Source organism: Syngnathus floridae, chromosome 15, assembly GCF_059516105.1.
Source record: "Syngnathus floridae isolate MCC-2025c chromosome 15, RoL_Sflo_1.0, whole genome shotgun sequence".
Lineage (NCBI taxonomy): Eukaryota > Metazoa > Chordata > Actinopteri > Syngnathiformes > Syngnathidae > Syngnathus > Syngnathus floridae.
The window spans coordinates 8,495,842-8,506,842 of record NC_142427.1 but is presented as its reverse complement, the minus strand read 5'-3'; the positions used below and the strand labels follow the sequence as shown (position 1 = coordinate 8,506,842).

General features: G+C 42.1%; 2 protein-coding genes across 2 annotated transcripts; one reads left to right on the top strand and one right to left on the bottom strand.

Moving 5' to 3' along the window:
• Positions 1 to 271: 271 nt before the first annotated feature.
• nectin1a (nectin cell adhesion molecule 1a) lies at positions 272 to 7,061 on the bottom strand. Its single transcript, XM_088399103.1, has 10 exons — positions 6,633 to 7,061; positions 2,778 to 2,890; positions 2,454 to 2,712; positions 2,265 to 2,382; positions 2,003 to 2,184; positions 1,795 to 1,912; positions 1,573 to 1,724; positions 1,379 to 1,511; positions 1,209 to 1,272; positions 272 to 1,132 (listed from the first exon to the last, which is right to left on the bottom strand). The coding sequence occupies exons 1-10, from the start codon at positions 6,682 to 6,684 to the stop codon at positions 815 to 817; spliced, it is 1,509 nt and encodes a 502-aa protein (XP_088255229.1). The 5' UTR covers positions 6,685 to 7,061; the 3' UTR covers positions 272 to 814.
• Positions 7,062 to 7,597: 536 nt separating this feature from the next.
• On the top strand, positions 7,598 to 10,992 carry smpd1 (sphingomyelin phosphodiesterase 1). The gene is made up of 9 exons (XM_088399129.1): positions 7,598 to 7,765; positions 7,885 to 8,123; positions 8,350 to 8,670; positions 9,044 to 9,324; positions 9,389 to 9,562; positions 9,679 to 9,850; positions 9,934 to 10,010; positions 10,106 to 10,251; positions 10,310 to 10,992. Exons 2-9 carry the CDS (start codon positions 7,911 to 7,913, stop codon positions 10,699 to 10,701), a joined length of 1,776 nt encoding a protein of 591 aa, XP_088255255.1. The 5' UTR covers positions 7,598 to 7,765; positions 7,885 to 7,910; the 3' UTR covers positions 10,702 to 10,992.
• Positions 10,993 to 11,001: the final 9 nt, after the last annotated feature.

Here is an 11,001-nt window from a genome sequence, read left to right as displayed (position 1 = left end):
TTGTAATCTTGCCGTGAAGAATGATCTTTGAGGATCACGGTGTGAGTTGAAGGAGAACAAGAGAGGAGTGGGAGGGGACTAATAAGTGGAAGCAGGTAAGGTGAGATGTGGCCCTCGAATGAATGTAGGCCACTGATCAGTTTCAGACACTTGGCAATGACGACATTCATTGTAAAAAGGCTCAACTAAAAAAAAAAAAGCAGACTAGTATAAAGTGAGAATAAGGATTAGCGCATTTATGATTTGTGAGAAATTACTAACACCACTGATATAAGCCTCTTGCTCATTTTTTTATTGAAATACTCAAAATTCATCCAACAACCAGTGTCAATGAATACTAAAACACATAAACACAATTTTTTTTCTATAAATGTCAAAAAAAAGAGAGAAATCTCTGTCAATAAAAATGTCAAAATACAAACACAATAAATCAGGAAATAAAGGTGAGGTATCAGGGATCAGTGTTTACAGTGCAGGATAGAGACTGATTATTAAATTATGAAACATATTTATTTGACTTTATTTCCATATGTGTTTTTTTCTTTTCTTACAAAAAGAAGAGGATGGTAAACTGGTTAGCCGCATTAAAAGATTCCGTTATGGACAGGTATAAAATAAATAATTTGTCTGAGAGAATATTCCCTTAAAAAAAACATAATTAAATAAAATATGGGTCACAAGGGAAGAAAATATGTTGCCAAATAAAAAGTCTGAAAGCTGCATCGCTTCCCCCCAAGTGTAGCAGACGCCATGTAGTCCAAGTCGAGTTTTCCATCCTCAAGGGAAAAGTTTGTCGTTCTGTTTGCGATCAGGTTCAGACGTACTGCTCTTTGGGGAACGTATACGCCCCCACCCCCGGGGGAGGGGGGGACATGCCCGGCACTGAGGGGTACTTAAAAATAGCGGAGGAGTGCGAAGGTGGAGAAAATGTGTTCTTGGACGAGCTGGTGCTGCTGCTGCCCGTAGTCGTGTTGGTAGCTTGTGGAGAATGGTAGGGATGTTGGGGCAGGAAGGACAGTGGGGGGTTAATGGGGGGGGAGTAGGGCTCTGGGTAGTCCTCCTTATTACATGCTAGTCTGTAGCTCACATAGTCCGCTGTGTTCGGGAGTTCCTCGTAGAAACGCCCTGAATGCTGTGGAAAGGGTTAGGAGCAACGCTAGTTCAAAGGTTGGCAATGAATGAGCTAATGTTGTGACCTATAGGTGTACCTGAATATCTTCTGCGGGTCTTTTACGTATCGGCTGGGACAGTTTCCTCGATGGAGAGTCGTCTCTGATCAGGAGGAAAGACAGGAAACGGCATAATCAGTGTCTTACTTGAATTGTCTTTATTGGACATTTAAGATCGGGCAATCCCAGAAAGTATGGACGGTACGTACGAGGTATCGTCCTTTCTACTTCTGATCTTGAGGACCAGCACTGTTATGGTGATTCCCATCAGCACGCCCGCTGCTAGCAATAAGGCAACCACGCTAATGACATCACCGGTCGCTATCTGTGGTAGCGGCTTGTCTGAAAAGAAACCAGATGTATCAAGATGGACTCTGGATCTTGAGATCTCGTGGTCTCCTACCTATAACGCTGACCTCCACGAAGCCCGATCGGGTCCCGATGCTGTTCGTGGCATCGCAAACGTAAGTACCCTGCAAATCGTACGTAACCGGTCCTTTAAATATCAGAACGTTGTCTCTTATCTCAGCACTGCTCGGCATGGAGCCGTTGATCCTGAAGGAAACACAGACAGGAATTAATATGGGAAAGATTTACTGGGATGTTTTTCAATCCTCTTTCTCACAGCTTCCACTGGTAGAGGGAGACGGCCGGGTTGGCGTCAGCTTGGCAGCTCAGTTGAACGTTCTCTCTGTTTAGATACCAGTTTCCATCGTAGCCGTCCACCAGGACATCGGGTTCATCTGGAGTTCACACAATGAGGACCATCAATATGTACGACAAGAAAAGACTGGAGGAACAAAATGAAGCACAAGCCACAAAATTTTACTTACACTGAATATCGAGGGTGACGCTGTCTGTGAATACTTCCTCGTTGTAGGACGTCACACAAGTGAGGGTCTCCCTGTGTGTTTCCCTACTGGGCACCAGAATGTAGTCGCTCTGAATTGTGAAGGTGCCGTCTGAGTTTCTGTACTCGCGGGTGGTCACCTCACCCGGTACCCTCGTCTCCCACCTACCGACAGAAGTGTACCAGCGTTAGCTAGCTAGCTAGTGCTAATTATGATAAAACTCCACCTTAAAAAATGAACGCACTTGATGACACCAGGTGGTTTTCCATTGGCAGAGACGCACGTCGCCACTGGGGTCTTCAGGTTGGATGCACGAGCCACCAACGTGGGCGTGGACAGACTCATCTGGGTGGTCGGACGAACTAAATAATAAGATCAAATACATGGAAGGAATGTCGGACTATTAATTGATAACTTTCGAGGTAGTTCTTACCATATACAGTCAGGTTGACCTTGTTCTCCCTGTTGCCTGCAGGGAAGGTGGTGTATTCACAAATGTAGGTGGCTTCATCAGACATACGCAATGAGGAGAAGGTGATGGTGGTGTCTTCTAGGTTGGGAGTCCGACGCCTCACGGCGGCGTTCTTGAAGGTGACGCGGTCCTTGTAGGGCGGGGCCACGGATACCCCGAGGGACGGGTTAGCGATGGCCATGTTCTGCTTGGTGCCGTTTACCAGTTTCTGCCATGTCACCTGATGAGATACAACGTGAATATTGAGTGAATTAAAAATGACTTTACTACTAATTCAACAAATACCTGTGAGATTTTGACAGGCGGCGAGCTGTTGATGAAGCGACATCGGAGATCCACTTTGGAACCCAGGTAGCCCGACTTCCCATCATCCATTTCTACACTTTGCCCATTCACTCCTAAAACACAAGAATTTCAAGCAAGAACATTTCAAGCACATACATGTGATAGATACAGACAATGTGTAAAAAGGATTTCCGTGATCAGCACACCTTATGTCAAAGGGAAGGGACCTTAGGTCAGAGGTTGCATGGATTACAGTAAAGTATAAATAAGCACGATTTGTGAAGTACTGTCCCCACTACTTGACTAATCTTCTAGAACAAATCCACTCAATTGCCTCCCCCCACTCCACCTCACATGTGTTGCATGGCCAGACACACACTAAGAGTGAATGGGGCTAACTTTGAAACAGCTAGCTTGTTAATTGGTTTAGAATAGAATAGAATAGAATAGAATAGAATAGAATAGAATAGAATAGAATAGAATAGAATACCCTTTATTGTCATTTTATAATTTAGTTGAGCTGCTCCCTTCCTATTGCAAACATTCCAAAATTTTAAAAAAAGTATAAAAAGAAGTCTGAGAATAAAAGTGAAAGATCTTATTTACTGTATAGCTATTAGTCTAAGAATGAAGGTTAAAAATCTTATTTACAGTATTTTCAATGTGGGTATATGTATTAGCATGAATGTGGTTTGTACAGAAAGTAAATAATAAATAGTTATTGCATGTAGTTTTTTTTTAATACATCATATTTTAATACAACCTAGCGGAATATTGAACAAAAATGCTCCAAACAATGGCTGACCCCATTCTCATGCACACACACATACTACAAACACATATGGTAATATCAAGCTGTTTATCTCTTGTTTTCATCTAATCATAAAAGTACCAGAGGTCCCAAATATGATAATTCATTTTACGACAAAACAATCTGAGCTGATCGATGAGACAATCTGTACTTTCAAATAACAGCCACATATTCACATTAGCTCAGCATGCTAGTTTCATATTTCCATCATATTAATGGAGGCTTATTGACGTGAAGCCGACATGAGTGTTTTGCTCTCATTTCTGACATGCCGATAAGAAACACCCCAGGCAGAAACTGCAGACACACTATAAGCTCCGCCCTCTTATTAAACCACAATAGAATATTACATCAGTTTGCTTACATTATTTTACATTTGTCTAATCCACTAAACACGTGCATGTGTTCATCTCACATTCTCATGCAAATATTGTATGTTAAACCTCAGCCATGCGTGCTCTCATCCTAAAGTGGACTATACATAATTAAAAGCAATCCGTGGGAATAGATTATCGATAGGGGTAGATTAGATTTTAGGAATATTAAAATGCATCTGTATGATGTGAATTGATGCATTTATTGAAATCTACAATGACTTTCTCATGAGACTGAATGAGAAACCAAAAAATTGGGGACAATGGCTCTTTATACATTAGTGATCACCAACGTACACACAAAGAAAGTTGTTGTACTGATTAGATGTTCAGATTAAGAGCTTCTTTGGTCCTCTCACACACACAGCCCACGTCACTAGTATCCTACGGCCATTCATTCATTCTTCCATAGTTTGAGAGGATGGGAAATGACCTCATGAGCCACAATGACCTAAAAACAGCAGCAGCATGGGAATTTAACACAACAATGGCAATGTTGTTTTACAAGTGCGACACTCATGGAACGAGGCCTATTAAATGAGTCCAGTTTATCTAGATACACATTTACACAAGCTGTTGCATACAAAAAAAACTTTAATTTAACCTTTAAGCACAAACTAAATTTTCACAATGCACTCAATCTGTGACAATGTATATGTAATTTGAGACAGACATGCATTGTTACTGTATAAGACAAGGGAGGGGTCACTTTACACTTGGGAAAATCCAAATTGCACAGCTCTAGTTCAAGGCCAGTTATTGATAATACCTTGTAACATAAAAGATACTTCATGAATGAACAGTAGAAAAGTTTTAAAAAAGTGAGAGGAGAAATATTGACTCCCATATGATTAATTTAAAAAAAAATCATTTTCTTCAGATGGAACTGGGGCCTTCTGAGCAAAAAAGAAAAAAACTATATATATATACATATAGTATGTGATGCGTGGTCACTCAAATCAGTATTTTGAAAGAGATTTTGTGTTTTTTTAAAATACTTTTAAAATACTTTTCTTCAGATGGAACTGGGGGCCTTCTGAGCCCCCCCAAAAAAAAAAAAAAAAATATATATATATATATATATATATATAATGCTTGGTTACTCAATCAATATTTTGAAAGAGATTTAGATATATTTTTTAAATACTGGCATTAAAAAAGGAAAAGAATGAAAGAGAAAACAAAATGAGGACAGATTAACTCTTTAATCTCTGCACCATCCAATCTGTGATTGATTCTGGATCAACACACTGTGTTTGTGTGGAATTTACTACCCAACGCACAATGAATACTTATCAAACGCAAAATAACACATAAACACAAGCAGACACACACATCAAACTAAATCCTTCAGTTAATTTGTGACATTGACCGCCGTATTATGTGATTTCCTATTTTATCTCTAAAAGATTGCGAGTATCATATATTGCAAAAATGAAAAGGCACTTGTGACATCCACTCTGCTAAATTACATCCCTTGTATGCTCTCATTTTAACTGATTGAAATGCAGGTTACTTTTTTTTTTATATATATAAATCGCAACATATTATTTAATCTGGCATTGTTTGCGAGTGCCCGTGTGCATGTTTGCATGTAATCTGTGTGGCGGTGTGGAGTGTGTACTTGGCCCGTGTTCAGCGAGGCCAGCTCACAGGATTAACATGACTCTTACTGCTGTTTGGGGACATGAACGCAGAAAGTCAAGAAATGAGGTGTCACAATGATTACAAAATGTCAGTGGAGGACGTCGGAGAGGAAAAGCAGGAAATTGGCTCACTCGTCAATCATAAAAATGGGCTAGCAAAGCTACATAAAGGGGGTTAGGAAAAGGACAAGAAGGGGCTGGGCTGGATTATTTTAGTCTGGGTGATCCAACAGTGGATTATATTGAAATTTGAGTGCACTTACACAAGCAAATGATTGCAAAACAAAAAGTGCAGGGAATGAGCATGCACCTAGCAGGTGAAGATTGTCGTCTGGGATTTGGTTGCTATCTTGTTTCTCTCACCCTCCGTGAGCAACTCTAATCCCTGTCCTTCAACACATGGCACACACACAGACGTGCACATGTAAACGCACCAGCAAATTACAGCTCAGCTGGCATGGAGAGAGCTTTATCAGCGACTGAGTAAAAAAAACAAAAACAAATCAGAGCAGATGTCAGCAGCATCCGTATGCTGCCGCTATTGTCATTACATAACCAGGCCCACCCACGCTACCCTACTTTTTTGGGGGATGCCGCCACATGTTTGACACTAGGTTTTAAATTCAGTGGAACAGTGTCTCTCAACCAAATATGAAATAGTTTCAAGATATTGGTGTTAAAATTATTATGATAAATAATGTATCCTTGTTTATCAATCTATGCCAGTGATGTATTGTGACAGGGAACCAGGAGAACAATATAAATAGGAAGAAAATGCAAATTCTTGGTAATAGGATGCTTGTTTCTCTGTCGTCACACCTCCAGAGTTTCCCAGTTTGTCTAGTAAACTGATTCTGAGCATCAACCAACATCTACATGCCCAGATCAGGAACACAGACAGTCAAAGAGGACCCAAAATCAGAAATGGAATGGCTATGATCCACAGATTCAAATTTTGCATCATAAATATAGATCAGAACTTAGTGGAATAGCTATTATTTAAAGTAAAAATGAAAAAGCTCACCTGTCAAGATGTAAATAGATATCAAGAATATCCAAAGTTTCTTATGTTCCATGCCCAAAACAACTTTGCCAGTTTCCCTCTTGGTTTAGTTCCCTGTATGGACTTTATGGTCTGCCTCAGCGGCGACTTTTTCTGCTTCTGACTCTCCAGTCAAGGCTCCTTTGCAAAGACCTCTGAAGATGGAAATTTGTTCAACTCCCACCATGAGATTTGATTGCCTCTTTCTCCCGCTCGTGTTGTGATTTGTCCGTGAACCGGAGGCGCAGCAGTCGGCTTGGCTCGGCGGGGATAAAGAAGCTTAACGCGTGGCCAGATTATTTCTCAGATAGCCTTCCCCCAGTCCCCACCGACAGCTATCTGTCACTGCCCAGGGGGGCGGACAGGACAGGTCACCATCATGCGATCAGCCCCCCCTCCGAAAAAAAAAAAAAAAAAAAGAAAACACGAAAGGGACGAAACAATTATACTGGGCGGAACTATAGTTTCCAATGAAATAAAATCCTGCCCATTCAACATTTTGTTCTGTAATTCCCCAAATTGCCACAAGATGTTGCCAAAGCCCAGTCAAATAGGGTTAAGTAGTACCACACTTTTTTAATACAATACAATACAATACAATATTTACAATTTACAATATTTACAATAACATTTATTTTTATTGCCATTTTTAAAAATCAAAATATTTGTTGCATTTAAACAAATCCCGTGTCAAATAGTCAAAATAGTCACACGTTGACAATAAAAGGTGTAATGGCGATTATAACCGCTAGAGGGCGGGCATTGTAAACATCATGTAGAACGCGATACATTACTGTGGATGAATAAATATGGTCAGCAACACGAGTATTAAATGCAAAAGGCGTCAAGTAGGATTTGCTTTAGAAAATGAATATAAATATGAAACGTTTAAAGCGTTGCACCTTGACGAAACGCAACATCATGAGTTGCGTGTAAGTCACATGACTAATCAGCTGACTAACTTCCTTTAGAGAGTCGGTCGGCGGTACTCGGCTGAGTCGCTGCAAGCAGCTGAGGAAGAACAACAACTTTCTTCCTCTCCCCGCGACGCTTCATTTTTAAAGTCATTGCCGAGTTGAAGACTACGACGAAGATCTCGTCTGCATCCGCATCAGGTAAAGGTTTACTCTCTCTGCATGAATCTGCTTTGGGCCACTATCCGCAAAAGTGATCATCACATTTAAACTTCCTCCATGAAAGCCGCTCTTCGTGTTTTGTGTTTGGTCCACGCCAGGAAGTAGAAAGTCTTCCCCGAGCGCAATGACACAGTTCCCCTTGCCGCAGCTCCGCTTGGGTCTGCTGACCTGCGCGCTGCTGCTCGTGTTACCTTTGGAGGTCCCCTGTCACCCGACACTGGTCTCGGGTCAGCCAAATCTCGTAATGGAGCGTCTACCAATGTTCAAATTCAACTGGACCAGCATCTCCTGCCGCGCGTGTCAAGTCATCTTCACCATTCTGGATGTGGCTCTCCTGGTCAGGATTCACACTGCTGAATTTTTGGGAAGAAACTGTTGCAACTACTGATTATTGATAATATTGAGTAGAGATTTTTTCCTGATGACCTTTGACTTTTGCTCCCTATCTTATATCTGTAAAGAATGTTCAAAGGACAACATGAAGCAATAGTTTTTATTTTTTGTCGTTTGTGATTTAATGATGTCTTTGTTATGTTTTGAAATGCAACATCTTTGTTTTCTAGAGTGACCTAAACGAAGAGCGAGTGGCCCGCGCCGTTGGCGAGGCCTGCGTCCGCCTCCACCTGGCCGACGAGCAAGTGTGTCGTGAAATAACCGAGCTTTTCCGGGACGACTTCATCCGGGCCTTGCAGGAGTCCCTGCTGTGGCCGTCGGAGGCGTGCGGCCTGCTGGTGGGCCCCCCTTGCGGCAAGTTTGACATCTACGCCTCGTGGAACGTTACCTTGCCCAAGGACCCCAAGCCTCCTGTAAAACCACCTGTCCCGCCGAAGCCCGGCTCGCCGAAAAGCAGGGTTCTGTTTCTCACAGACATCCACTGGGACAGAGTAAGCCTTTATTTTATTTTTTTTGGTGGTAGTGGGAGGATGTAATAGTTATTGCCTATATTCCAGTGGTGTCAAACTATTTTTTTTTCCCATTATGACTGTCAACCCAAATAAATGTATGAATAATAATAATAATAATAATAATAATATAAATGATATTATGTACAGTAAAAGCTACAAAACAAACTGACAAATAACTCATTTTCAAATCAGACGAGTAAAAACTGGTCAAATATTTAAAAAAATAGATATTATTAAAAGTGAGGACATTTTGCAATTCTAGTAATAACACGAATTTGATGCACAATGATGTGGCGGGCCGTATCTGGTCCCCGGGCCTTGAGTTTGACACCTGTGCTATATTCAATGACAGGAATACGTGACCGGTAGTCCCGCCGACTGCAAGGAGCCCCTCTGCTGCCGTAATGACTCCGACTCCCCCAAGTGGCGACGCAGGGAAGCGGGCTACTGGGGAACATACAGCAAGTGTGACCTCCCGCTAAGAACGGTGGGAAACCTCTTGGAAAATATAGCCAGGTCCGGACCCTGGGACTGGGTCTACTGGACGGGAGATATACCGGCCCACAACGTCTGGTCTCAAACTAGGAAACAGCAACTGTCTGCACTTACTGTCATCACCAGGCTCATACAGAAGTAAGAAAACTGATGGGGCATTGTAGTTGGACCGGTTTTAATAATCTGGTTCTCTTTTTTTTAGACACCTCGGGCCAAATGTGACGGTTTACCCTGCTATTGGAAATCACGAGAGCACACCGGTGAACAGCTTCCCACCTCCTTTCGTTCACGGCAACAGATCCGCCGCCTGGTTATATGACACCATGGCTGACGAGTGGTCAAAATGGCTGCCGAAGCAGACGTTGAAGTCGCTCAGGTAGGCCACATTTGAACATGAGATTGGGGAATGGGTGGAGGTTGTTAGTTGGATCAATTTAGCTTCCCTTAAACCCATTTTCAGTTCTAGTATTACAAAATGTCATGTGATTGCAGATACGGAGGATTTTACACAACTGAGATCCAGCCGGGTTTGAGACTGGTGTCCCTCAATATGAACTTCTGCGCTCGGGAGAACTTCTGGCTCATGGTGAACTCCACCGACCCTGCCAACCAGCTCCAGTGGCTGGTTCATGTTCTTCAGGCGAGCGAAGACAAGGGGGAGAAGGTGAACAGGAAATTAGAAAGAGCTTTTGAATGAGGCCAAAGTTGTTGCTTTACATGTTCCTTTATGACTGTAATTGTGGGCAGGTTCATATCATTGGTCATATTCCACCTGGTTTGTGTTTGGGCAGCTGGAGTTGGAACTACTATCATATTATCAACAGGTATATTCAATTTAAAAACAATTTTGAGCAATCTAATTGTGATTTCTGATGGCATCATTTTGCAGCACGCTTTAAATGTACCATTTTTTTTCCAGATATGAAAGTACCATCACGGGTCAGTTTTTTGGACACACACACTTCGATGAGTTCCAGATGTTTTACGACGAGGAGACCTTGAATCGTCCACTGGGCGTTGCGTTCATTTCTCCCAGTGTGACCACTTATATTAATTTAAATCCAGGTAAGCACGTCACACCTTCCATTCCTTAGTGGAACTCATCAATTGATCATCTTTCCAGGTTATCGTGTCTACTACGTCGATGGAAACTACCAAAGCAGCTCCAGGCTGGTTTTGGACCACGAGACCTACATCCTCAACTTGACTGAGGCTAACTACAAATTGGGAGAGCCCCAAGAGAACCCAAAGTGGACTCTCCTGTACCGCGCCACGGAGGCTTACGGGCTCTCCAGCCTTTTCCCCTCCGACTTAGACGGGCTGGTGCGGGGCTTCTTCGGGGACGACCGCCTCTTCCGGAAATTCTGGTACTTCCGACATAAGGGGCACGTTTCCGAGCCGTGCGCGGAGACGTGCAAAACTGGCATCTTGTGCTTTTTGAAAAGCGGCAGGTACGACTTGCTGCAGCATTGTGATTTCATTAATGGTGTCAAAGTGAGGAAAAGTCTGTGTTAGGTGAAAGCAGGTGAAGTGAGGAACACTTTGTTGCCTGTCTTCCCATGCTTTCTTTTATTTTTTTTTAATTTCCAGCTAAGAATGTCTTCCGGTTACTTGAGATGCAGGTCACAATCAATCCCTGAAGTTGTCTACTGTCTGCACTTTAATGGAATCAAATTCAAATATGTTGATAATTGTAATATATAAAATAGTGCTGTACTCAAATTGACAGGCACAAGCTACGTTTGCATGATGTAGCTTTTTGATTCTGTATAAATTGTGAATAAAATATGTAGATATTTGAATACATCTTTTTTG